The 24,096-nt window shown below is 33.2% G+C and overlaps 1 protein-coding gene across 2 annotated transcripts; it reads right to left on the bottom strand.

Moving 5' to 3' along the window:
* Positions 1-3,968: 3,968 nt before the first annotated feature.
* Positions 3,969-22,485, bottom strand: LOC100791070 (myosin-9). Of its 2 annotated transcripts, none has more exons than XM_014762953.2 (40): positions 22,355-22,485; positions 22,124-22,264; positions 19,573-19,701; positions 19,150-19,293; positions 18,911-19,056; positions 18,672-18,834; positions 18,172-18,230; positions 17,918-18,077; positions 17,396-17,545; positions 17,158-17,294; positions 16,906-17,052; positions 16,689-16,790; positions 16,295-16,352; positions 16,055-16,156; positions 14,861-14,898; positions 14,583-14,709; positions 14,270-14,440; positions 14,049-14,180; positions 13,823-13,932; positions 13,680-13,740; positions 12,932-13,109; positions 12,629-12,834; positions 12,275-12,394; positions 10,772-10,870; positions 10,292-10,504; positions 10,007-10,146; positions 9,731-9,845; positions 9,600-9,644; positions 9,429-9,512; positions 9,176-9,346; positions 8,020-8,175; positions 7,743-7,931; positions 7,393-7,518; positions 7,137-7,207; positions 6,737-6,836; positions 6,527-6,583; positions 5,584-5,640; positions 4,948-5,028; positions 4,780-4,862; positions 3,969-4,537 (listed from the first exon to the last, which is right to left on the bottom strand). In XM_014762953.2, exons 2-40 carry the CDS (start codon positions 22,124-22,126, stop codon positions 4,423-4,425), a joined length of 4,545 nt encoding a protein of 1,514 aa, XP_014618439.1. In that variant the 5' UTR covers positions 22,127-22,264; positions 22,355-22,485; the 3' UTR covers positions 3,969-4,422. The 2 variants fall into 2 exon arrangements, with proteins under 2 accessions (XP_014618439.1, XP_040862249.1); XM_041006315.1 differs by having other exon boundaries at positions 22,124-22,258; positions 22,368-22,389.
* Between the last annotated feature and the right edge of the window lie 1,611 nt (positions 22,486-24,096).

The raw sequence follows: 24,096 nt of genomic DNA, 5'->3' as shown, positions 1-24,096 counted from the left end.
TATTCTGGGAACTCCTGTCGATGGAGGACATTTTTTTGGAGCCATGTGCAATTGAAAGTAACCACTTTGGATTTTCCCTTTGAGTCCTCGTCGTATTAATGTCACAAACAAGACAAAGCCAAGGGTATAGATTGAATATCACATAATTGTGACAAGGAATTTCATGAAAGTGATTGCTAAGACTACCTAGTTAGCTAGTTGATGATAGCTATATTCGGCTGGCAATTTACATGATTGAAATTCGTAAATTCATTACTGCCAATATCTATTTTCATTAAATTAGGGTTTATCACAGTGTGTTTGCACTTAATTAAGTAGGCTTAATGGTGTTTATTAATCAAGTTTCTAAGAGGACCAAACTTTTTGGTAATGTACATACTTGCCTTCAATGATTAAGGTTGTGAAATAAAGATATAAAATTGTTGTGGTAATTGAAAATGAAAACTTAAGGTTGAATGAAGGTTAAAAATAAATATATAAGATTGTTCTAATAGTTTAAATTTTTTCACTAACAAAATTTATATAACAAAATTAATAAATTGTCAATAAAAAAAATGTTATTGTCGAACTTTATTCTTCTTATTTTTCTCCATTTTCCTTTAACATTTTTGCATGGATTATATTTATATAATATTTTTTACAATACTTTTTTGTTTGTATCTCTTTCATGGCATCATCAAATTATGTTATCACACACTTTTAGGTCCTTTCTCTTCTTATTTTTCTCTTTATTGGATAAAAAAATTATAAAAGTACTACAATTTCTTTTTGCGTGTTAATACACCGCTTTGTATCCGTGTGGAGAGTTGAAACTTCCACAATTGATGGTCCATAGTGAGAAACTTCTTTAACTGAATGTGGAAAAACTTGTACTATTACCTACAAAAACGTCCTTCAATTTGCCTTTGCCGACTGACATGGAAGACTAACATTAACTAATCAACGAAATTTTCTTATTTATCACTAAAGATAAATAAATAAAGCTAGTTTTGGGGAAACAAAGCAAAAGGAGTTTGGTCTCGATGTCATTTTCTTATACAATCTGGAAAAGGGAAAAATGCATCATTTAAAAAACCTGAAATATATACAGCTTGCAACTTATACTATCATTTCTTGTATGGATATTTGGCTGATAAAAAAAATGTTATATAGATACATTGAAAATAAAGCGTATATTGGAAAGATTATCATGTAGGAGTATATAACTTCCTTTTATTCAATTGTTAAGAGAAGATTGCTCCAATTCCTGCTGCATTTACTTAATTAAAACTAGACATGTACTTCCTCTATATTTAAAATCCAATATAGAACAATCTCCTAACATTTGAAAAACAACTACAACTCGAGTATTCATTAACAAGAACAATAATAAAGCATTATTAGACTATCATCTATATATATCACCGAGTACGTAAATTAATTGATATGGAATTATTCCAACTGAATCAGAGATCTTCACTCATAACGATCTTTCTTACTCAACTCAAATAAAATTATTTCTGATAAAAGATAAATGTACCAAAAGAATATTCGGGGATAAGGAAATACCCTCCCCAAAATTGAAATCCCTCGAATTAATGCTGCATTTATTGAGTTATATTATTCATATATAGTATTTTTTTCTCTATTTTTCTTTATCACATATCACTTATTTTACCTACACTTTTCTCTTTTTCCCCAAAATGTAAAAAATGAAGTACAACTAGCACTTCTCTTATTTCCTGCTGCTTCCAATTAAAATGGGTCCAACAGTACCAATCTAATGAATGCAGATATGATCAATGTGAAATTGTGATGAATACTATCAGCATTTTCACAACTACATGAGGTTGTACGATATGGAGAGAGAAAGGAAGATGTTATTATCATTTGTGCAGCTAGATTAAGATGAGGACCTTGAGGCCTCACGCCACAGGGAAATGGACCAGCAAAATTAAATTGCATATTGATCAGGTGACCCTTGTGGAGTTATACTTCTCAATTTCCATTGCATGGCATGGACCAGAAAGAATTATAACTTTGGACAAAGACTCTTCTCTCAATCTTTCTTGCCACACAAAGCATATCCATATTTACATCCAAATCCAAAAATACGGTGAATTCAGTTTTATTAGAATTTTCAATTGCCTGGACCCAATTTTTTTTTAAAAAATGCCACTTGCATATTTTCAATTTGTGCCTATAATTCTGAACCTTAAGTTCCCATCAAATTGAAATTAGTGAGGTTGCAATGGCATGGCATGAAATTTAGCCATAAGATGGTCCAATATAGTACCAGTCTACCATTTAGGGCTATCCTTGCATTTTGGTCCCACAATCCATATTCTGGAGGTTGGGCTGCTTGGGTTTCACCCTTTGTGTGCTGTGAAACTATAGGCATCAGGAGCCATGTGAATTCCTTTTGGGTTTGGCTGAAAAATGTTCCAAATCCTCAAGAGCAGACTTTGATTTTTATTTTCAAGTGCCCATCAGAGGCAATTTATTGTATCAGAAATTTCTACAGCTGCATTAATATTGTAAGAGTTTCATTTAGTCTTACGCTTACATTTAATGATATATTGTCACATTATTTGAAGAATTTGACTGCATATGACAATGAGGGGTCAAAATCATTAGATATTGCGTCAACGTATTCTTATTTATAAGCATATTTTTCTTTTATGCTGAAATATATTAAAATTAAATTTATATTGTACTAATCCGCGTAGACTTTAAAATTCGTTTTCATCGGCACAATGCTCCATGGTTCATGAAATATGAGACGCGTTTTCCCCCCACGTTCTTAGGAATGTTTCAATCTTTTATTTTTCAAGTGCATGTTACAGGCAATTTATTGTAGCAAAGGAGTTTCATAAACTGCAACAGAATTGTAACTCCCGTTGACTTGCAAGTTGCAATGTGTTTTATGAGATGATATTTGTTTCATGGACATGAGACAGATTTTTTAACCCTTCAATTCCACAATAATAACTCAATGGTCACTTTTAAAAAATTATTTTTTTCGCTTTTCAAATAACTTCTCAAATCCTAAAAAAAAAATAGTTTAATAAATATGTATTAATAATTATATCAATCATAAATCATATTCGGTACAACATTTAAAATAATTATTATAAAATCAATAATTTTATCGTATAAGATAGTTTCTAATTGGATAAATTTTACATGTTTTATGCATATACCAAATCACAAATTAGTTTTCAACTTATATTCAACCATAATTAGGATGTCATAGGATGAAACCCTAATTGCCATTCAATTTTGCAGTCCCATTGGAGGGCCATTAGAACTCTAAGATGACTCTTGATGAGGCTCTGCTTACAAATAGAATCCAAGATGATAGCTCTTCACTTCATTCACAATCAATATAAGAAAGGCTAGAAGTTTGAGAGTTTAAAATAATTGCCCCCAACTAATCCTATTAGGACATTGCATCAATTAAACTAAAATAATTTTATTTTAAATTTATCACTTTTAATATTTCATTTTAAATAAACATTCAATCTAAAGTCAGTTTTCAAGTTTGAGTCTCCAAACTTGATAGTTTAACCATATGCAAACTCAAGACAACAAAATAAAGAGGATCAAACTCATATACCATTTGGGTCAATTTACACTAATGATCCGAGTGAGGTACTAAATTTGATTCCCTTATGCAAGGTCTCAAATTTGAATCTTGTGGATGAAAAAAAAAACATAATTGGAAGAGAACTCTACTAAAAATGATCAGTCAATTTTTCCGATAGACATGAGTCATCGACAAACAAAAACATCCGTAGGGATCAAGTAATAAAACTCCTTGAAGAACTTTATTTAGTTTGTACTGGCCATAATTGATATTTGCGGTTCAAGAATTACACGGTGATAACAACAGTCTTCCCTCTTAAACTAGTGAGCACTGTTAGGCCATGTTGCACTTAAAGGGGTGAGGGTGAGAGAAAAAAAACTAGAGTTCAGACTCGAGAATATGAAAAAACTATTCATTATATATCAATGTTCATTCTTGATCCTTTACATTGTAAAAAATAATGAGGGGAAAGTGAGCTTGGAACCCCCAAACAAAATTATAAGCAGCTCAGCTTCACTTTCTAACGGTTTTCTGATCAGATTGACCAGGACAACAAAAATGGACATACAAGGCAAGCTCACTAATCCTAAAAAATATCCCTGCCCCTCTTTAAAAATGACGACTTTACAATTGAATGCCAACTAAAGAATGAAAAAATAATTTTACATCAGGGCGATGACTATGCAGGGATAAGACAAACAAGATGTAGGGTGGTAAACCAAAAACAAAAATAATAAGTAGAAAGAAAAAGAATAAAAATAAAAATGGATTTACAACCATTGACAAGGACCAACAACTGATTTTGTTGCTTCCCTATATGACTATGATAAACACATACACTAAGCTTCCCTTGCCTACTCATTTAAAAATCGGAAGGCGGGATTCTCAAGCAGCTCATCCGCTGGTTTCATGTCGGAGAAATCCTTCTCTTGCAGTGATGTAGAGAAGTCATCTACTGAGAAGGGGATGCTGTAAAAAGAAGTAAAGGTTTGTAAACATGATCGAAGAATTGTACTAAAAATTGACCAAGAATTGATAGATCACATAAATTAAGCTGCATCAACCCTTTGCACATGTTAAACAACAGAGAAATTACGTATATCAACTTTTCTCTATCTCTTATGGTGACAGATAATATTTCCACTCTCTGGTTCCAGAGCTCAAAAGTTATGTTATGCTATTAAAGCACCAATAAAGGCAAGCACTCTCACCTGGAACTGTCATCCAACAAGAAAGAATCACTCTGAGCATTATTAGAGTCCTCAGCCATAAGTACTCTCATGCTTGAAAGGACCTGAAGGAAGATTTGAGCATGTTATCAAGTATTTGCCATGTTATTAGAGAAAATATGGTGGGGGAAAAGAAAAAAAGAAACTTACATCTGGCGATACACTTCGAGTATTGTAGTTAGCATCCCAGTAAAGTGTACATATTCTGTATAGCTGCTGGACACTCATGATCTGATGCAGGAGGGGGGTGGGGACACAAGGGAAAAAGGTATGAGAGAGACATATACACTCTGAAAGACATGCTTAACTGTTTATGCTGAGTGAGTGCGAAATCAAGAGATTATGCATTTATGACCATTTATATACAACTTATTTGGTTTGAAAAATTGTTTTTTGATTTAATTTTAAATTTTTTCACTATCTCTAATACAAATCTTTGAAAACAGAAAACAAAATAAAAACAAGATAACACTTTTATAATTAAAATTGAAAACAAGATATTTTCTCAAACTAAACAGGCCCTAAATCTCCTAATATCCTTCCAACCATCCTGAGGACTAACTAGAAACATAAATTAATTTGAATTTCAGTCCTAGAAGTAACCTCGTACAATTTCCAAGTTTCAGTTATGATAAACAATCAAGGCAATCTCCTCAACTACTAATTGCAGAAACATGAATTCATAATGTAAATACAAAGATAGGACATTATGAATATGAACAAATTAATGACAATGAGATGTGTACCCCATAACACACAGAAAGATTGAGATGGATAGATACTTACTGGGCATAAATCATTAATGATTTCATCATAGGAAATCCTATACTTCTGATGAATAACCTGTATATATAAAAAATACATTAATTATACCAAAAGATGTAATTAAAGACATTGGATTTTGGTCACATCATATAATAAATTAAGAAAAATAGAATAATTCGTCACATTATTTTATTCAATTATGACATTTATCATTATAATTAAGACAACCCCCAAAGAGACAACAATTAAGGTGGATATTTCCAACATTCAGAAGGGTAGAAGCTATAACAAAGCTAAACTTACCAAGCAATAAAAGATGCATATTTACAACAAATACTAACCATCACATAAATCATTGAGGCTTTATGCTATCTAGGAAAATAAAAGCTGATCACATTATCATCTTCTACATTGGGAGGCTAAAAATGTCCCATCATAGAGTATGACATTACGTTTATCTTTTGAAATCAATACCAATGACGCAGTTGCTTATGAACTATTATTTTCCAGGGTTTTTAATTTGCTATTGTCCAGTCTACTAAAGAAGATTGCATGAATGTTATAAGCTTGAGAATTATCAAAGTAGGCTTGATCAATGTGTTGCCAAATCCTTTCTCAAAGCTATCCATGTTTGTAGTAATTTAGGAAGCCGTTTAAGTTCAAAATATGATCAACCGAGTTTTACAGAAATTTGTTTGAGCCTATTTTCTTCTAAACCCAATAAATAATGCATTTTTCTGTAAAAGACATCAAATGACAAAAAGTAAATTCCTTCACCAAATGAGGATATGGGGATTCATCCTATATGACATAACCTAATCATGAAATTCTCAGATTTTAAATAATTGTGGTAAGAGAAAACAAAACATGGTGCATAAAAACCAACATTGATTATAAAAGTTATGATGAAAACAGCAACAAGGGAAGATAAATAGTGCTACATCATCAAATAACACACACTTACCAAGAATCCAACAGCTTGCCTTATGTGCTTAAGCTCATCCCAAGATGAACCTGCATACTGCAAACCCAAGCAAATAGGTCATGGATATGTATACACCAGTCCAAAAGCCAAAGATCAGACATAGGTCATCACCATATTTTATTACAGCCTAAGCAATATATGCTCTAACGGAAAATCTATCACAATAATGCCATCAACACAATAAATTACCTCCTCCTTTGCTTGGCAGCACCACAACTCCAATTCTGCTAAACCAGCTTTCACATATTCCCCATTGCTGAATGTGCAACAATCACGACGCAGAAGAAGACTAGCAATAATTTAATGAAAAAAGAATGTTAACCTTTAAGATTGTTAGGAATCTTGTAAATATGAATATATTGTGTAGGAAAATATTGTAATTGGGGATAATGAGCTGTATAATTATGTGACTACTATCCATTGTATTTGTGACTCTAACTATAAATAAGAGCCTCTGCCGTATAGTAAAGACACAGGGATTCATTCACATCACATGACCTTTCATTCTTCATCCTCTCAACTAAGATAAAACTGCAATGATGCAAAAAAATTCTTTTGTTATTAAAGCATGTGTACAAAAACTACTTACCTATTGAAGAGTTGAACATTAATATATGAGAATGTTTGAGTGAAGATCTTTTGGATAAGGACTGGAGGTACCTGAAACCCAAAACATTTTATCATGCAATGTACATTGGATTATTAGATTCTGCTGTTTATTTAGGGATTCTAGGAGTGTCCTAAATCATCATGTTTAACCATTTTTTTCAAAAATAGCATTAATAAGGCTAATAGGAAAGTAATTGCTTAATATTCAAAAGTTAACAAGACATAGTATTTCTTACAAAGTTCTCTTTCAGAGTACAGAGGAGAGTGTTCAGGGATTCTATAATACTCTGCCAATGACCCATGGGAGAATCTTTACCAAAGGATCTGCCAGATCGTAGCACTCCCTTAGATGTTCTTGGTGCCTGTATATCAGCATTAAGATTTGCATGAGGAACAGAACCAAAAATATATGACTAAAAGGAGAATAGAGCCACAGAATTCTTTTAGAAATTTCTGGAAAATATATCTAGAAAGGAGATAGTATATAGATATTAGGGAATAGCTATGAGAACCATATGGGATTTATCAAATTCCATAATGATAAAGTCACTAAAATTAAACAATTGCCAACTGCATTTCAACAAACCTGTATACATAACGAAAGCATTGATGCCAATTCTTTCTTCAAGTTGTCCCGAAGGATACCGTATATTTTCTCCACATAGGCTGTGAGCTGTTGCTTGAAAAGCAAAGCAGGATATTTAGCTTCTACCTTGCGTACAATATCCAATGATGGGGTAGGAAGGTTGGCAGAAGAAGGGGATGAACGGAAACCCTGAAATTAAGCCATCAAATAAATTAGGGCAACTTTTTAAGTGTGAAAGAGATATCAGATTACAAAGAATGTAAGGAATATTCAATACCATAGTCATTCTTCCAAAGAGGGATGTCGGATTTGGCGGTTTCTTTACAGGAGTTGCATCAGCTGCACCACCAGATTTTAGACTTTGCTGGAGCAAAAACAATAGTGCAGACAAATTTGACAGCCAATAGGCCATAAGATCATTGTCATCTTGATTCTGGAAAGTAAGGAAGAAGAAAAACAAAATGTTATAAGTGCTCCAATACTTTCTTTACATTACCAGAAAAAGAACCATAACTATAGAATATCACATGAAATTAAAATCACATCATTTAAGATCACAGAAGCTACAAAATAATTCATTGTTTAACAAATGTTTATGCAAATGGGTGTAAGCTCTTGAAGAAAAATGGAAGGATAACTATAACAATTAAACCATGAACTGACCCAGGGCAAAAGCAACATTCAAATATGCAATTGCATTCATATTGCTTTTAACATATATCAAATAGAAAATATATTCATGCTCTTGAATTTGGACTAGGCCTAACTAAACCCCAAAAGTTAGCTAAAGAGGTGAGGATTGCCCAAGCCTTTATAAGTTATACTCATGCTATACCTATAGTTGATGTGGGATCCCAACACACCCCTTACACCTAGGATTGGATGCCTAGAGAGTGGAGATTGTAATACTGTTTTTTTTTTCATTATTATTGCACTAGGAAAGTCACCAAACCAAGTAGATCGCACTAGGAAAGTCGTGGGGTCATGTAGATTTTTGGACAATTGAGGGTGGCTCAATATCGAATGTATGATAGGCTTTGATACCATCTTGATTTTGAGATAAGCTTAACTCAAACTCCAAAAGCTGGCTCATGAGGTGAGGATTTCCCAAACCTTTACAAGTTCCACTTTGGCCATATCTATAGTCAATGTGGGATCTCAACGCATGCAACAAGAATTGAACTAAACCAAACATACCACACACACTCAACTTTAATACAGATGCTATCAACAGATAATGAACATTACATTAGACTACATATCCAATATTTTTAGAAAATACCAAATTACAATAACCAGTGCAATTATGGCATGGAGCATCACAAGGATTGGTAGAGGCTCTAATATTATACGAAGGATCAATTTTCCTAAAAACAAAAGCTTAAGCTATTAGGTGAAGGTTCAATCCAATAATTTTAAAGTAAAGAAGTCACCTCAATTGCAGAACCAATCATCTGGATAAGACGATCAAATACACTTGTTCTTTCAGCCTCAAATGATTTCCAGTGGAGAAGACATTTGTAAATGGTAAATGCAGCAACAGGCTTTCCATGATGGAAACCAATATTTTTCATAACACAGTTGACAAGTGCATCAACATTCTCCTACAGTGGAAAAAGAGTTAAAAATTGTGAACATATTTGCATGAATAAAAGATATATTAAATGACAATTTTTAAGCACATACATGTTGACGTTCAATGAAGGATCTCCTTAATTTGCCATCAGATTCTGTACCAAACTTCTTCACAGGTGTGACACTCTGTGCTTCCTGCAAACACAACTTTTAAATTTCACTAAACACAAAAGATGGCTTATTATGGAAAGGTACATAAAGTGTACAAAGCAATGTACTTACAGCATTGTTCTGATCTTCCAGCACATGGTGACCATTTTCCAACTTCTGCAGATAAAAATATAAAAATTCCAAAAGATTTAGACTTACATACAGAGCATGAAGACCTACATACTTTAGCAAGTATAATTTACCTCAGATATGTGGGTAGAAAGGTGCTCTGACATTGTTTTTGAAGATGAGTTTAGCAGAGACTGTTGCCGAAGAACCTGGTTTTCAGTTTCCATATCTGAGAATTTCTCTTCAAGCCTATTAATATCAATCAAAATAAAAAATGGTCATGCTGGTTCAGAATCCTATAATTAGACACTATAGATGATTGCTGTTCAAAGACTGGAAACAGTAATAGTTCAAATGATATGAATTAAACAAGTATAAGATATCAAAGAAGCTTTGATCACAAACAAAACCTTTGCATAGTAGTCTTCAACTGGATTATTTTTGATTCAGCATCCAAAGCCTGCTTCAACCTTTCTTCACTAATTTTGTTTGCCTCTTCATATCTTTTTTCTGTTTCATCAATTTTCTTTTCCAATGAACTCACCAAGGTCTGCAATGGACACTCCAGGAAGCTCAAAATTAATAGTAAGAAATGGCCACCTATCTTACCAAAAATGTGAGAGTACTCGAAGTATACCAAATATAAAGACTTTATTTCAGTGCAGATGAGATATTTATGCCCAAAATCAGCTCACCTTGAGTTTCTCATTTTCACTAGTGAGCTTCTCCAACAAAGCATGGTCAACAACAGGAACCTCCTGTATGACAGGCGCTCTCTCAGCTTCTCTTTTTGCAGCCTCACGCTCCTTTTGAACTAACAACTTGGTTTCTTTAAACTGAAGTTGCATCGCTTGCAAAGCAGATTGCAGTTTTTCATTTTCTTGTGTTTTTGATTCTTCAATGTTGATCTACATTTGTTAATAGAGATTTAAGAAGGTTGCAAGGAAAGATACTAAATAGTGTGTGTATGTGTGTAGAAAAGGTATCTTTTCATCAGAGCTAACAGATTGCACTACAATATTTAAAATAAGTGTTGTTACAGAGCTAACAGATTGTACTACAATATTTAATTCAAATTAATTGGTGTGCTTGACACAATGCAGGAAATTTTCCAGTTGGCCACAGTAAAAATATTGTAGATAGCAGCTAGCACTGTCAAAATAATAGTCATTTACCCTCAGCCGTTTTTCCAGCTGCAACCTCAATGTAAGGTCTTCAACTTGCTTTTCAAGCTTATTTTTGGCAGCTTGGAGAGCTCCAGTTTCTCTTGCAGCCTGAAATTAATAAAAACAAATTCTCAATTAGTGAATAACATGATAAAAATAACTGAATAGCTAGCAATAATAACATGTAATACATTAAGAACTTTAAAAGAATTCTCTTTCTGACCAAAATAATAGCATACCTACATAGTTCCTTGATTCTGACCAAAATGCACAAATAAATGACTCTTTACAATTATGATTTTCAGGCTAGTAATTTAGAAGGTTTAATGATCCCAGATAGTTGTACTCCTAATGTAAGTTTTCATAAGATAAGACAATGTCATACTAAAGTAAACCAAAAGTGTACTCCTAATCCACCCTTTCTTAAAACAATGTTATACTCAAGTAAACCAAAAAAAATTTACAACTGGGACTGCCGGGTTATGCAGTCTGGTTTGCAAATATTTATTAGAGCTGAGAATATGTAGAATTGACTAAAGATAGAAGAGGTCTAGTTTAGAGTATGATGCTTTATCACTAAAGGTGAAGTGCATGGCAAGACAAGGAAAAGAAAAATATTTAAAGGTGAAGAACTGTGTATTCATGAGTAGATGAGGAATTTTCAAATAATAATATTACTGAATTTTGGTTCTTGCTTCCAATTGTGTTTGTAAGGGGTTCGCAGTTATATCTTAAAGTCTACCACATTCTATGAGAAACAGTCTGGTGCAAACTGTTTATTTCCTTCTTGGTTTTAACACTAAGACCCCATAATAAGTTCAAAGCATCCTTGGATCTCCATGAAAACATTTTAATAAAGTTTCATGGCTTTTAATTAGAAACACAAAACAGAAAAATGCATCAAATACAAAACTAGCATACAATAACCCGCAAGGTTTTTGCATATATAGAGCTTTGAGATATCTCTACTAGGCAACAAATTTGACGGAGCATTTTGTTCGCAACATTTTAGTTTGTGTAGGAACACTTTTCTAAGGTATCTGTTTCAAATAATGGAGGTAGAGGTTATCGGTATCGCAAATATGAAGGGTCAAAAAATGAGAGATAGCAACAGTTACTCCAGGGCCAAATAGCACATGAGTGAAAATATAGGTAGTTTTTGTTATGGAATCAAAAAGAAAATATCACAGAAGAGTATAATCACAGTACTTGTTCCCAGTGAAAATGTTGCCAGCTGCAACTGAGATTTAATGCAAACTAATAAAGTTTAAGTGTGGTGATATTCATGCAGTGCTACAATGTGTATGGGTGAGATTTAAATAAGGGGAACCTTACTACAGTTCTTGTGAAATAAGGGGCACTGCTAGGTATATAAGCTTGACAGTTTTTTCCTTAAGATATTTCAGTCTTATTTATCAGTAATATTTATAACTTACCATATTATTGAAAAGATAAAAACATTTAATTGATTAATTCAAAGGCTCTTTTATAGGTGGGGAGGGGAAGTTTTACCATCTTTAGCTTTCGTAATTCTAACCGAGCAACTTTTCCTCTCCATGCACATTGTGTTGCAATTGCTGCCTTCTTTAAGTTTGTAAAATGATGTTGTGCCAGGTATTTCCGGCAGTGGCTCTGCAATACACAAAATAATCACAGTTGCAAGCATAAATTACCATGAACCAAAAATATATTTGAAAAAAAAGACCAAGCTCATCAACAATGATTTTGTATAGGATATATGGACTTTGGAGTTGGACAATAAGAATTCTCAAAATATTTTCACAGATACCCAGAAAAATTCATGTTTATAAGAAATTTTTTTATATAAGACATACTACAGTGATGTATTTTCAAAATATTCTCTACCTGAATGACAATAGCAGCACGAGTTTGCTTCCTGAAGCGTAGCTCACTACGAGCAGCCATCCCTCGCATACCAGTCTGAATAGAAACAGCTGAGCTATACAATTCTTTATATGCCTTCCTAGCAACATGCATGCGGAAATACCTCTGAATCATCAGACTAGAAGCCTCCCGCCGCAATCCCTCATAAACTTGCTGAGCAAGTTGTCCTGCAATCACCATCAAAAAACTCGTGAAACTTCCCAAATTTCAGTTTTTCCCTTAATACAACTTGTGGGCTAATATTTCAAGGAAACTAGTAGATACCTCTGCATGCAGCTTGAATCTGTATAGCAGACAAACGTATCAAGAAAAAACTACGGCGGGCCAAATAAGTACGAACTTTCCTCTGAATAATGCTTGCTGACTTTCCTAAGACCTCACTTCTACGAGTATCTAGATCTGCCATTTGACCAGCTCGAAGAAACACTTTTGTTTTACCAATCTGCAGCAATAAAGAGAACCAGTAAAATAAACCACAAAACAGAATAAAGTCTTGTATAGAAAATCTGCAGTTACCTCATGTAACAGTAAACATTCGTGGTAGTGAGCACAGATGAGGATAAATAGCAATTTGAGTTCATTACACCCTTGACAAAGATATAAAATAGTTCTCATTCCCAAACCAAAACTATACTTGCAAGATTACTGCCCACAGAATGGTAGTGAAAGGAGAAAGAAGGAAGAAAAGGAAAGGCCATTGCTGGTCCCAACAAAAACTCCAAAGCAGTAACAAAATAGACCCAAATAACTTACATGTTATAAGTTTCCAATAAGTGTAAAACATTATTGGAACTTGGGGGAATATAGATTAGGAACTTTTGCCAATACTCAGGTCAAGGAAGATTTCTGAGTACATAGCAATTTTCTTATCCAAGTGATTCTAAGTATATAGATTAAAAAATATTATTCCCCATTTCAAAAAAAAAATATATCCTAAACTCCATTGATCAAACTCAAATTGAAGAGTACGTCTCTAAAAGAATTAAAGGTTTGATCACATGATAATAGTTACCTGATAGCCCTTAAGTCCAACCTTCTCCAGAATCTTCTTGCAAGTAGTGACCTCATCAGAACTAATTAAAACATGAAATAAATCAGGGTTTTTAGAATATTTTAACTAATAGGCCTGAAAATGAAGATTAACAACTTAGATACCTCCCGTCCAAAGCTTCAGGTGCAAGAAGTCCAAATCGATCTGCAAATTCATCAAAAGTTTTCCTAGTGGGATACCCGGCACAGCTTATCCTAATTGCCTCCATAACTCCCTACAATTGAATATACTATGTAATCACAATATACTCACACAGCTACAGGTTAAAACTTCAACTACAGTACCAACTGCATGGTCCAAAAACAGGGAGGGGGGGGAAGCAAGTCTTACCCCACATCGCAGTTGCTGCAAAACATTTTTATTCTCAAAAATTGCTGGCTTAAGAAGATTATTGGGTTTAACACAGCGAATGTAGTGTGGCTCAGTGGCACTGAGAGTTTCAAGTAGTGCTTGCAATTGTTGCTGCAGGAAATATGAAGGATTACAAAACTACAGAGGTTAAGAAAGAAAACAAAATCACTTCTTTAAATAATGGAGAATAAAAAAACAACCTTAAACCGGGAACCTATTGAAGAGAACTTCGATTGTTTGGACGATTCCTCAGGTGAAGGGGGGAACAAACCAGACACAAAAGGGCATTTGGAAACATAAAGAAGTGCCTGGTGTTCTGCAACAACATAATCTTTGTTCTTGTCCAGGAACAATTCAGTTTGATATGTGACCTAAAATTGACACACATTAGGCATGTGTTTTCCAAAGTATAAATTAATCACATCAAGCATTCTGGTTCTGGTCTTATGTTACGCCAAGTAACTACCCTAAGAATTATATATGCAGAAACAAAGTACTAATATTCAAACTTACATCACCCGCATAATGGCAAATTGTGAAGTCACTACGTGCCAATTTGGGTTTGCTGAACCTTTTATGGTTTTTGAATGTCTGATACAGCTTTTGGGCAAAAGTTTCATGTGTTGATCTAGGAAACATACTGCGGAACACATACACATATAGCTATCAAGCATCAACATAAATAGTATAAAAAAATTTATGGCAGAATAAAATGAATGAATCAAGCCAGCAGTATTGAGATATTAAGAGCCACAATACCAATTCAAAGGTACAGTGCAAAGTATACTTACCAAGCTTCATCAAGAAGAGCAATAATGCCACCAGGTTTCTGAAAATTATACAACAAAAAATTGATAAATAATAAATCCAGTAATGACAAATAAGGCACAAAAACCATTATGTTATCAGCCTGCAAAGAATAATGGCAAAATCATTAATAACACCTTGACAAAGTAGTAACATCAATTCGTCTCCACAAAATTTGCTAATATAATTTCAACTTTCAAGGTATTCATATTTCCTTTCCCTTTTATATCAAACTTCTTATCAAAACCTAGTCTCTTAATAGACATAAATTGACAATTTTAACATTATCATTTTGAACTATCAAAGAGAAATGAATCAAATCCTTTTATGTCTATCATTTGACATCAGGCAAATATTCGCAGCTTGAGTTTGAATTGATCACATAAATCACATCAACTGTGAATTTTAAAATATTCCCTCCATTTTGAACATATATGGGAAGAATAGATTGAAAACTAGGTTTACCTTCCTTGTGAAACTAATTTGCGCAACATCCATAAAGGTATGAAGGGAACACTGAATTACTCAAACTTGGTCCTCAACTCAAATCCCTTGTTCCCCACCCATCAAAACACTTGACATGAAGCATACTTTCTTGAAAGCACCTACATTTAGTTTTCCACTAAAATGAAACTCCAACTACCTTTTATCCCTTATCTTCTATATCATATGGCAAAATGTCAGTCTTAAAAATAACAATTTTATCCTTAAAAGGGAAATGTAGTTATAGTGAGTAGTTGTTTAAAATTTTATACCTCCTCAAAAAGTAAGATGTTATTGTCAGTGCGTAATTATTTGAAATTTTTAAATTCTTATGCTGCCCTCTTTTTTATTTAAAAAAATGATAGGCATGCTAGTGCATGCCAAGACTTAGTTTTATGGTGAAAAGGAAGCTACAGAATCATTTAAGTCACCATCATCAAGTGATCAAGGAAAATATTTTTGGTGCCACAACATTCCTCTACCACAAAGGCACAAACCAGCTTGCAAGCTACTACTTTTATCTACAGCCACACATATTACAGTGGGCTTGAGAACCTACCAAATTTATAACCATCACCATTCACATTTAATTCATACTTTTCAACAGAAAGGAACATCTTATATAAAATATTGGTACAAGAGATAAAAGCCAATCAACAGAATGATTGTGGAGTGACTGAGTGAGAATGGAAAACCTTTTCAATGAGATCCAGAACATCTTTATTATCAACAAACTCAATGTAACTCCAATCAATCTCCTCTTTTTTGTATTCTTCTTGCTCCATTTTGAAAACATGCTGCAGATCAAGTATTTTAAGTATCACGAGCATGTGTAAAATCAGTAAATATAATAAGTATCCTCATGTCTGTTTCAAATATACAAGCAAGAGATGGCAGCAATCATCAAGGATATAATTTTTCTTTTAAGAACAAACCTGATTAAAATGTTGCTGAAGCTTTTCATTGGTCAAATTGATACAAAATTGCTCAAAACTGCAGCGTACGAAGAACAACCAGGTATTAATAAAATATCTGTAAACTACCACTACTGACAAGGCAACAAAATTTCATCAGAATTCAGTTTAATCAGAAATATGCTTAGGATCATTTTAAGGGGATGAAGTGGACCAATTCATAATGGAGTGCTTTGAAATGGAGTGGAGCAATATGATGAAAGAATGCCCCTCTCCATTGTTTGGAAATCACAATGGTAATCAATGGCATGGAATGGGTTACAAATTTAACTTCCAATACTACCCTTTCTAGGATGTTCACTCAATGAGATCAACCCAAGTTAATTACAGAACAAAAGGTATACCAGCAATGCACCTGTTAGTCTTGAAACTCTCAAAACCATAAATATCCAGCACACCAATTAAGGACTTTGAGTCAGGGTCCTGACCAATTGAATTATTAATTTTATCCACCAGCCTGCAAAAGATGACAAATTTACAGAAGTGAAACTATGAGCAAATTGACCAAATTTGCTAGTGAATCTATCTTAAGGTTCAAACTTTATCTTCAAGAAATCCACTCACAGGCTTACCAATCAAACAGCCTCGTGTAGACAATCTTAGCCAAAGCATCTCGGCTGAGTGCAGCAGCTTCTGGATCCAGCCATTTTGTTATAGTTTCATCTCGAGTAACAATTACACGCTTACAAAGAGAATCTTCAAGTGCCTTTGCATCACACCTAAATAAAATTATAAACCAAGGATGTCACATGGAAAGGATATGAAATGCAAGTCTTACAAAGAGTTTATATTTTAACAAATGCAAGCTTGCAAAGTTTACTCACATGAAAAGTTCGGCAGCAGTTCGTAGATGAAACCAAGATTTTTCATCTTTGGGCACAGATGAGTCCATTTCTTGCCCTTTTGTGAATTCAATGTTGCCAAGATGCAAAATTGCAGCAACCACTCGAAATATTGCTTCCTGGACAGTGACGGAGGGGGAAACAAAAAATCAAAGCACTGAAGCACAGACCATAGTTTAAGATTCTATGCACGAACTTACAGAAACTCCCAATAAAATACCTGCTCCTCAGAACTTATTCCAACAACGTCCATTGCTCTCCTCGTATCCCGATATTCTTTTAGCTCATCAACCCCTTCCAACTCAAAGCAATTTGTTTGATTCAGATAATGAAATGTTCTAGGATTTCCTAATTTGTACTTCTGAATATCCTGCCAAAAATAAATAAGGTCAAGAAAATGAAGAAAATAGAATCCAAAGAAGTTAAGCACAAACTTAATATTAACATTTAACAAGTAACACCAACACACATTATAATTAAGCCAAAAAGGATGCATCACACACCAAACAATAGGAGCTTGAAAAAATATAAAAAGGTGACAAGGAAAAGAAACTAATATTCTACCAAACCACTATATAAGTTCCATTGTCAGACAGTTTAATGATAAGTTGCTCAAATTTATAATTCAATCCAGAAAAAAATTATTGTAGGCATAAACAAATGCTCTATATATTAATAAATTGATTCTTTCAAATCTTTCTCTCAATCTAATCTTGACTCTACGCAAAAGGCATCCAATTACCTCCGGAGGTGCACCACAGAGCATATAGAAACAGTGATAGTTCCTCTCTGGATCTGACAACTGACAAACACGTGATCTTTCCAGCAGATAAGTTCTGATAGCAGCCCCAGAAATCCTTCCCCTCTGGTCAAATTGAATCTCCACAAACTTACCAAAACGACTGCAGAAGTCACAAGTGACCAAATAGCAGAAATAAGACAGTAGCAAAATTTTGCAATACAACTAAAGGAGGGTGGAATACTATAACTTCTCACCTTGAATTATTGTTTCTAACAGTCTTTGCATTGCCAAAGGCTTCTAAAACGGGATTGGACTGTCAAGTGGAAAAAGGGGGGGGGGGGGGGGGGGAAAATGGGCCAAAGGAAAACAAACCAAGGGTTTTAAAAATTTTAAACTGGGGAAGGGAAAAAAAAAAGGAAAAACTTTTGGGGGCCCACCCCCCGGGTGAAAAAAAAAACTTTAAAAGGTTAAACCCCCTTCCCCCCGGAATTTTTGCTCCAAAAAATTTCCTTCCAAAAGATTATTAACCCCCCCCCCCCCGGAAACCAAAAAACCCCAGGAAAACTTGGGGGTTTTTGTTTTCCCCGCCCCCCTTTTCCCCCTAAACAAAATTGGGGGGGGGAATATGGGCTAAGTGAATACAAGCTAAGGTTTTAATAAATTTAAAACTGGCAAAGGTAAGAAACAATGAATAAACTTATGGTAGCCAACCAGCTGGCTGAAAAACAAATCTATAAAGGATTAACTCCCTTACCTCCAGGACTTTCTGCTCAACAGATCTACCTTCAGAAGCATTATTAGCTCTCCCTCCCATGTAAGCAAGATAGCGCATGAGTAACTTGGTGCTTTCTGTTTTCCCAGCCCCACTTTCACCACTAACCAATATTGACTGGCTGATTCCCTCATTAATCATGAGTCTGAATCCGTAATAATTTATATGGTCAGACTTGCAATTTAATTAAATGAACTGTTTGCACAAAAGAATGAAATTACCTATATGCTGCATCTGCAACAGCAAAAGGATGTGGACTTAGCTCACCAAAACCTGCTCCTTTATATTGTGCCATCATATGGCTGTCATATAAATGAGGAAGCTTTATGAAAGGATTCACAGCAATCAATATATTCCCGGTGTAAGTCTGTAAGGAAAATTTGGTATGAGCTCATGTCAAGTATAAAAACATTAAGATACAAGGGAGACTATCCGGAGAGGTGGTATCTGAAATACACACATAAATTTCATTGATATCATATCTTGATCTCAGATTATCCAGGACACCAGGTTCATGTAGATAAGCAAGTTTTGTCATATCATCCACTCCACATGGGGGGGCTTCGGTATCTTTATGATAAACACTAGAAGCTTTAACAACAACCTGCAAATTTCAAGACAAAGGCAATGATTCACAATGTTAAAAGGTCAGACTGTTCCAAGTTTTGACTTCTGAGTTGACTTAAAAAAATTTATATCTAGTACACCGACCTACAAGATACTGCAAGCACTAAGCTATCCTATCTTTTTTCTGCTTCTCTTAAAAATTCCCACCAGTCATTCATGTTTAAAGCACTCAAAGCAAAACTGATATATTTACAGGACAAGCAAATGGTGAAGAATGGGATTGAATTTTGATAATTATTATACAAAGAATTCTCACCGTCTTCCCTGAAGTGCAAAGGACTTTGATTTCTTCTCCCTTAACCTCCAGGACCTCACCATCTATCCAAGCTATTTGAGAATCCTCCACCCAAACACGGGAACCAATTATAGGATTGGCAGTGGCAGCCTACAAAGCAGAGAGTGTCACAAGTTAAACCAACAGAATTCATTTCCTCTATAACAAAATGTATGCATAATCAGGCAACTAGAGAGAAATTCATAAACAAAAGGAAAATGGTAAAATACTGTTCTAAATCCCACAAAAGAAATTGAAATATCTCTAAATATATTTGGTTGTATGGCAAGGTTATTTTCATGCTAGACAACCAAGAGTAAGTCTATCTCCCCACATATGCACACTATAAAAGCAATGAAAAATGTTTGCTTATTTTTCGCAGAAAACATAACTTTACTTTAAATAACCTAACATGATTCGCTTTGGCTCACGTAGCAAGCACTAAGTCCTGCAATTTTCATCTGGTTGAAAGCATCAATAGACACCCCATAATCAGAAAATGGTTCAATGCTATTGCTATAGATTCATAAAACATGTTTGAAAAGACAGATAGAATTCTAGTTCTTCCATCTTAACATCTGAAGCACAGGTACTCCTAAAATCAACACGTATTGAGTACGTACCCCACACCCAATATGCGTTGGGTACTCATGGGGACTCCTAAGTCAAGTGCCAGAGAAGAGTTTGGACAATTTGATTCCTTACGAGATAGATGAAACTCCTTTCACAATCATCATCATCTTCTTGTTCAAGAATTTAATCTCCTTATATAAGTTATGTTTATTTGTCTTCTTTCATCATTTATACAATTTGGTTGTGTTTATGTAGAATTCTATTTTCTTATTAATATTCCTGTATCCTATATTTTTAAAAATTCTTGTATCCCATACCCCTATCTCTACCCATATTCGTATCTGTGCAACATAGATCTTAACTCATCTGGATGCTATACATTTCCTTTCGTAAAATGGCATCTGTTGAAAATATTAACCATCAATCTTTTTTCATGTAAAATAATCAATTCAATGAAGGAGAAAACTCAAAGTCTCTTAATTTAAATTTTCCTGAACTCACAGCTATGGAATGAAAAGCCAGTGGCAACAAGAATTAGAAGACAACATATGAAAATATCCAGTACTTAAGTCCACTCTGGTAACCACAATGTAAAAGAAGAAATAAGTAAAATAAAATCCACACAGTTAAGCTTCACAGAAAACAATGGAGGCAACATCAATTATAAATAAATTATAGAGAAAATGTCCATAACTCCATTTTGGTCTCCAAAATCCAAAGATATACATCACAACACATTGGTCCTCCATTTATCACAAACATCAAATTGGTCCTCCAGTGATAATTGAATGCCGCTAGTTTTGTCTTTCAAGAACCAATTTGATGTCACAATGACCAATTTGATCTATTTAAAAATGAAGGGACAACCTATTGATTGTTTGACACAAATTTTGTCGGAAGACCAAATGGACATTTACTCTACATTATATTAATTTGAACAAAGGCACACCTATAGAAAAATAACCAACATAAGCAATGGAAATATGCAAAGACTACTATCAACAATTAAAAATTATTTTAAAAAATAGATCACAGAAAAATTCTTACCAAGAGGAATAATTAAGAAATTAAGTGCCACATATAGTCACAAGCATAAGAAAGAAGGATTAAATCAGTCCTCCTCGGCCATAGAAAATTTGCATATACCAATTAATTCTGTTACCCCTGAAGTTCAGCACCAGCATTTTAAAGAGTTAGACCTAAGTCGCCTGACTTTTTTAATCTTTTCTTTTTTTTTGGTGAGGAGGGGGACAGCTCCATTATAATTCAGAACCAAATTCAAATGCAAAAAAAAAAAAAAAAAAATGGTTCTTTGCTTTGAAAATTCATCTAAATCAACCAGTTATGTGCCAACACAACCACAACAAATTTATGAAATTGTACTCCACGGTCCATAGCCTAAGGTTCCTGTCTCAAGAAACAGAACTATAGATTTGTATCTAGCTCAATCACAATATTATACCCTTAAGATTATATAAACAGGTAAATGATTAAATCAATTTCTGCCCCCGCCCCCTCTAAAAATAAAAAATAAAAACAACAAAAGTAAATTAATGTTAATGATCTTCTGAAACGATTGTTTCCTTCCACTACCAAAAAAACAAAAAATCTTTTGAAACGATGTGGCGAAAATTTGAACTCCCTGTTTCTTCTAAGTTTTAACAGTTTAGTCAAATAGCAGAAAAACACCATCCACTATAATCGGAGTCCCTACAATGTCGCTCAGTAATAACAAAACGGTTGCATATTATCAGAACAGAGATATCAAAAACAATCACATGAACAGAAGGAAAAATCCCAATCCTGCTTCTATGTAATAACAGATCAGCTCCCAAAAAAAAAATCTAAAAAAAGCAAAATCTTGAACAAAGAGAAATTTCGACAACGAACACAGACACGTGACTTCGAATTGACTCGACGGTGACCCAAAAAAGAAAACAGAGGAGCGAGAAATTGATACCATTTGCGATAAGATTGATCGGATCGAAAATCTCGTGGCGGTTCCGGATCTAGCAGGCTGCGCTACAGCTCCAGTGAAAAAATCGAAAGATCTTCGGAATTGAGAATGATGAAATCCAAGGTGTGAACTGGAACGCTGTATCTACCGAGTGAAAAAACTATGATTATCTATTATTATTATTAAGTGTATAATAATATATATACTGATGAAATTGAATTGAAAAGCTTAAACCCTTCAACAACACCAAAACTTTTGAAGAAGAGGTTAAGCCCTTCGTGTTCTTGGTCTCTTCTTTTCTTCTTCTTTTCTTCTCTCTCTTTCTTCCACCATCTTTGTCTTCTGCTCTAAGTTTATTTCTTGTTATTATTATTATGATTATGATTATGGTTATTATTACATTAAGGTAAATAATCAAATTATTAACTTCTGTAAAAATGAAATTGCCAAATTGGTATTTTTTGACTTTTTCTTCATTCAGCATTAGCATAATAGCATGATGATTAATATATTAAATAAGACGTCTATTTTATTACACGGTGGAATCCCCGTAGTACCCCTCTTCGATTGCGTGAATTACGGCTGTGCCACACAGGATTTAAGAGTTAAGACAAGATTGAGATTATGAGATTCTTTGTTAAAAGTCTCTGTCAGCTAAAATAGTTAGCCTTCATTGTCATTATCTATACTTTTAATACACCAAACTTTTTATGACATTTTTTTTTACTGAAAAACTTTTGATTACATGTCTTTTGAAAAAAAATAGTATTTTATTTTTTAATGATGAAATATATTTGTTTAAGTGATAAATAAAGTAATGAAACCTTTCCACTCGCCTAAGAGTAAAACAAATGAAATTTGAAAGAAAAAAAAAAAGACAGTGAAATTGAAGTATGTAAGAAAATGATCAAGAAAATATCATGAATCCTACTACATTTGCGGCAGCAGAAAGTATTTGGTTTAATTGGAGAGCGAATTTTGAGAAAGAAAGTCGATTATAAAATAAATTTGAAATATTATATATTAAATTATTTGTTTCCATACTAAATTAAAATTTAAAATGATGACAATTTTATAAAAAGTTTCTTAAAAAAAATTCCAAATAACACTTAATATGAAGAAATTCCAATTAATATATAAAATGAAATTTACATTCTGAAATTTTAAAATCTCTTATTCAAATACGACTTTGTAGAAATAGTAAATATTGTAGAATTCTTAAATTTTAGAGAATATAAAAAAATATTAATTGAAAAATTTAGGAGAATATTTGTTTATAACAAAGTTAAGTTAGATTGGTAAAAGTACAAGTATTTCAAAAAATCTAATTTTAAAAACCAAAAATGAATTTAATTGATGAATGATTATTTTATTGCTAATAAATTATTATTCAAATAATTAGATATTTGAATGCATTAATTTGAGCAGCAATTAGAAATAAAGGAAAGTAGAATATTTTATTGAAAAATAATCAAGGATTAATTTGATTTTACAAAAAGTTGTACTAAAATATATGACATAAAAAAAGAAAGACATGTGATTAAATGAGAAGAAATACTTATAATTATAAATTTCAATCCCATTCTTAAAAATGTGGTAACTTCTATATATAATTTCCTTCTCATGCAATCACACACATTCCTTTTTTTTAATACATTTCTAATGTGTTTTTTTTTTATAGAACATCAAATTCTTATTGTCTTCTTTAATTAGTTATTCAATTATATGCAGTAAATAAAAGTTATTCGATTATATATATTTTTGGAAATTTTAATTATTTCAATTAATATTTGATTTTTTCCATTTAAAGTTAAGTATGATAAAAAAATTTGCAAACCATCATTAAAACAAATATTTCATTATACTTAATGTTAAATGAAAAAATGTTAAATAAATATTCATAAATCATCATATTTCATTCGCCAAAATTGGTATTTATAAATAATAGTACAATATACAAAGATATTATTTAATAA

The sequence above is a fragment of the Glycine max genome, chromosome 10 (assembly GCF_000004515.6).
Source record: "Glycine max cultivar Williams 82 chromosome 10, Glycine_max_v4.0, whole genome shotgun sequence".
Classification (NCBI taxonomy): domain Eukaryota; kingdom Viridiplantae; phylum Streptophyta; class Magnoliopsida; order Fabales; family Fabaceae; genus Glycine; species Glycine max.
Note: the sequence above shows the minus strand (reverse complement) of the source record. Positions and strands in the feature narration are given on the sequence as shown.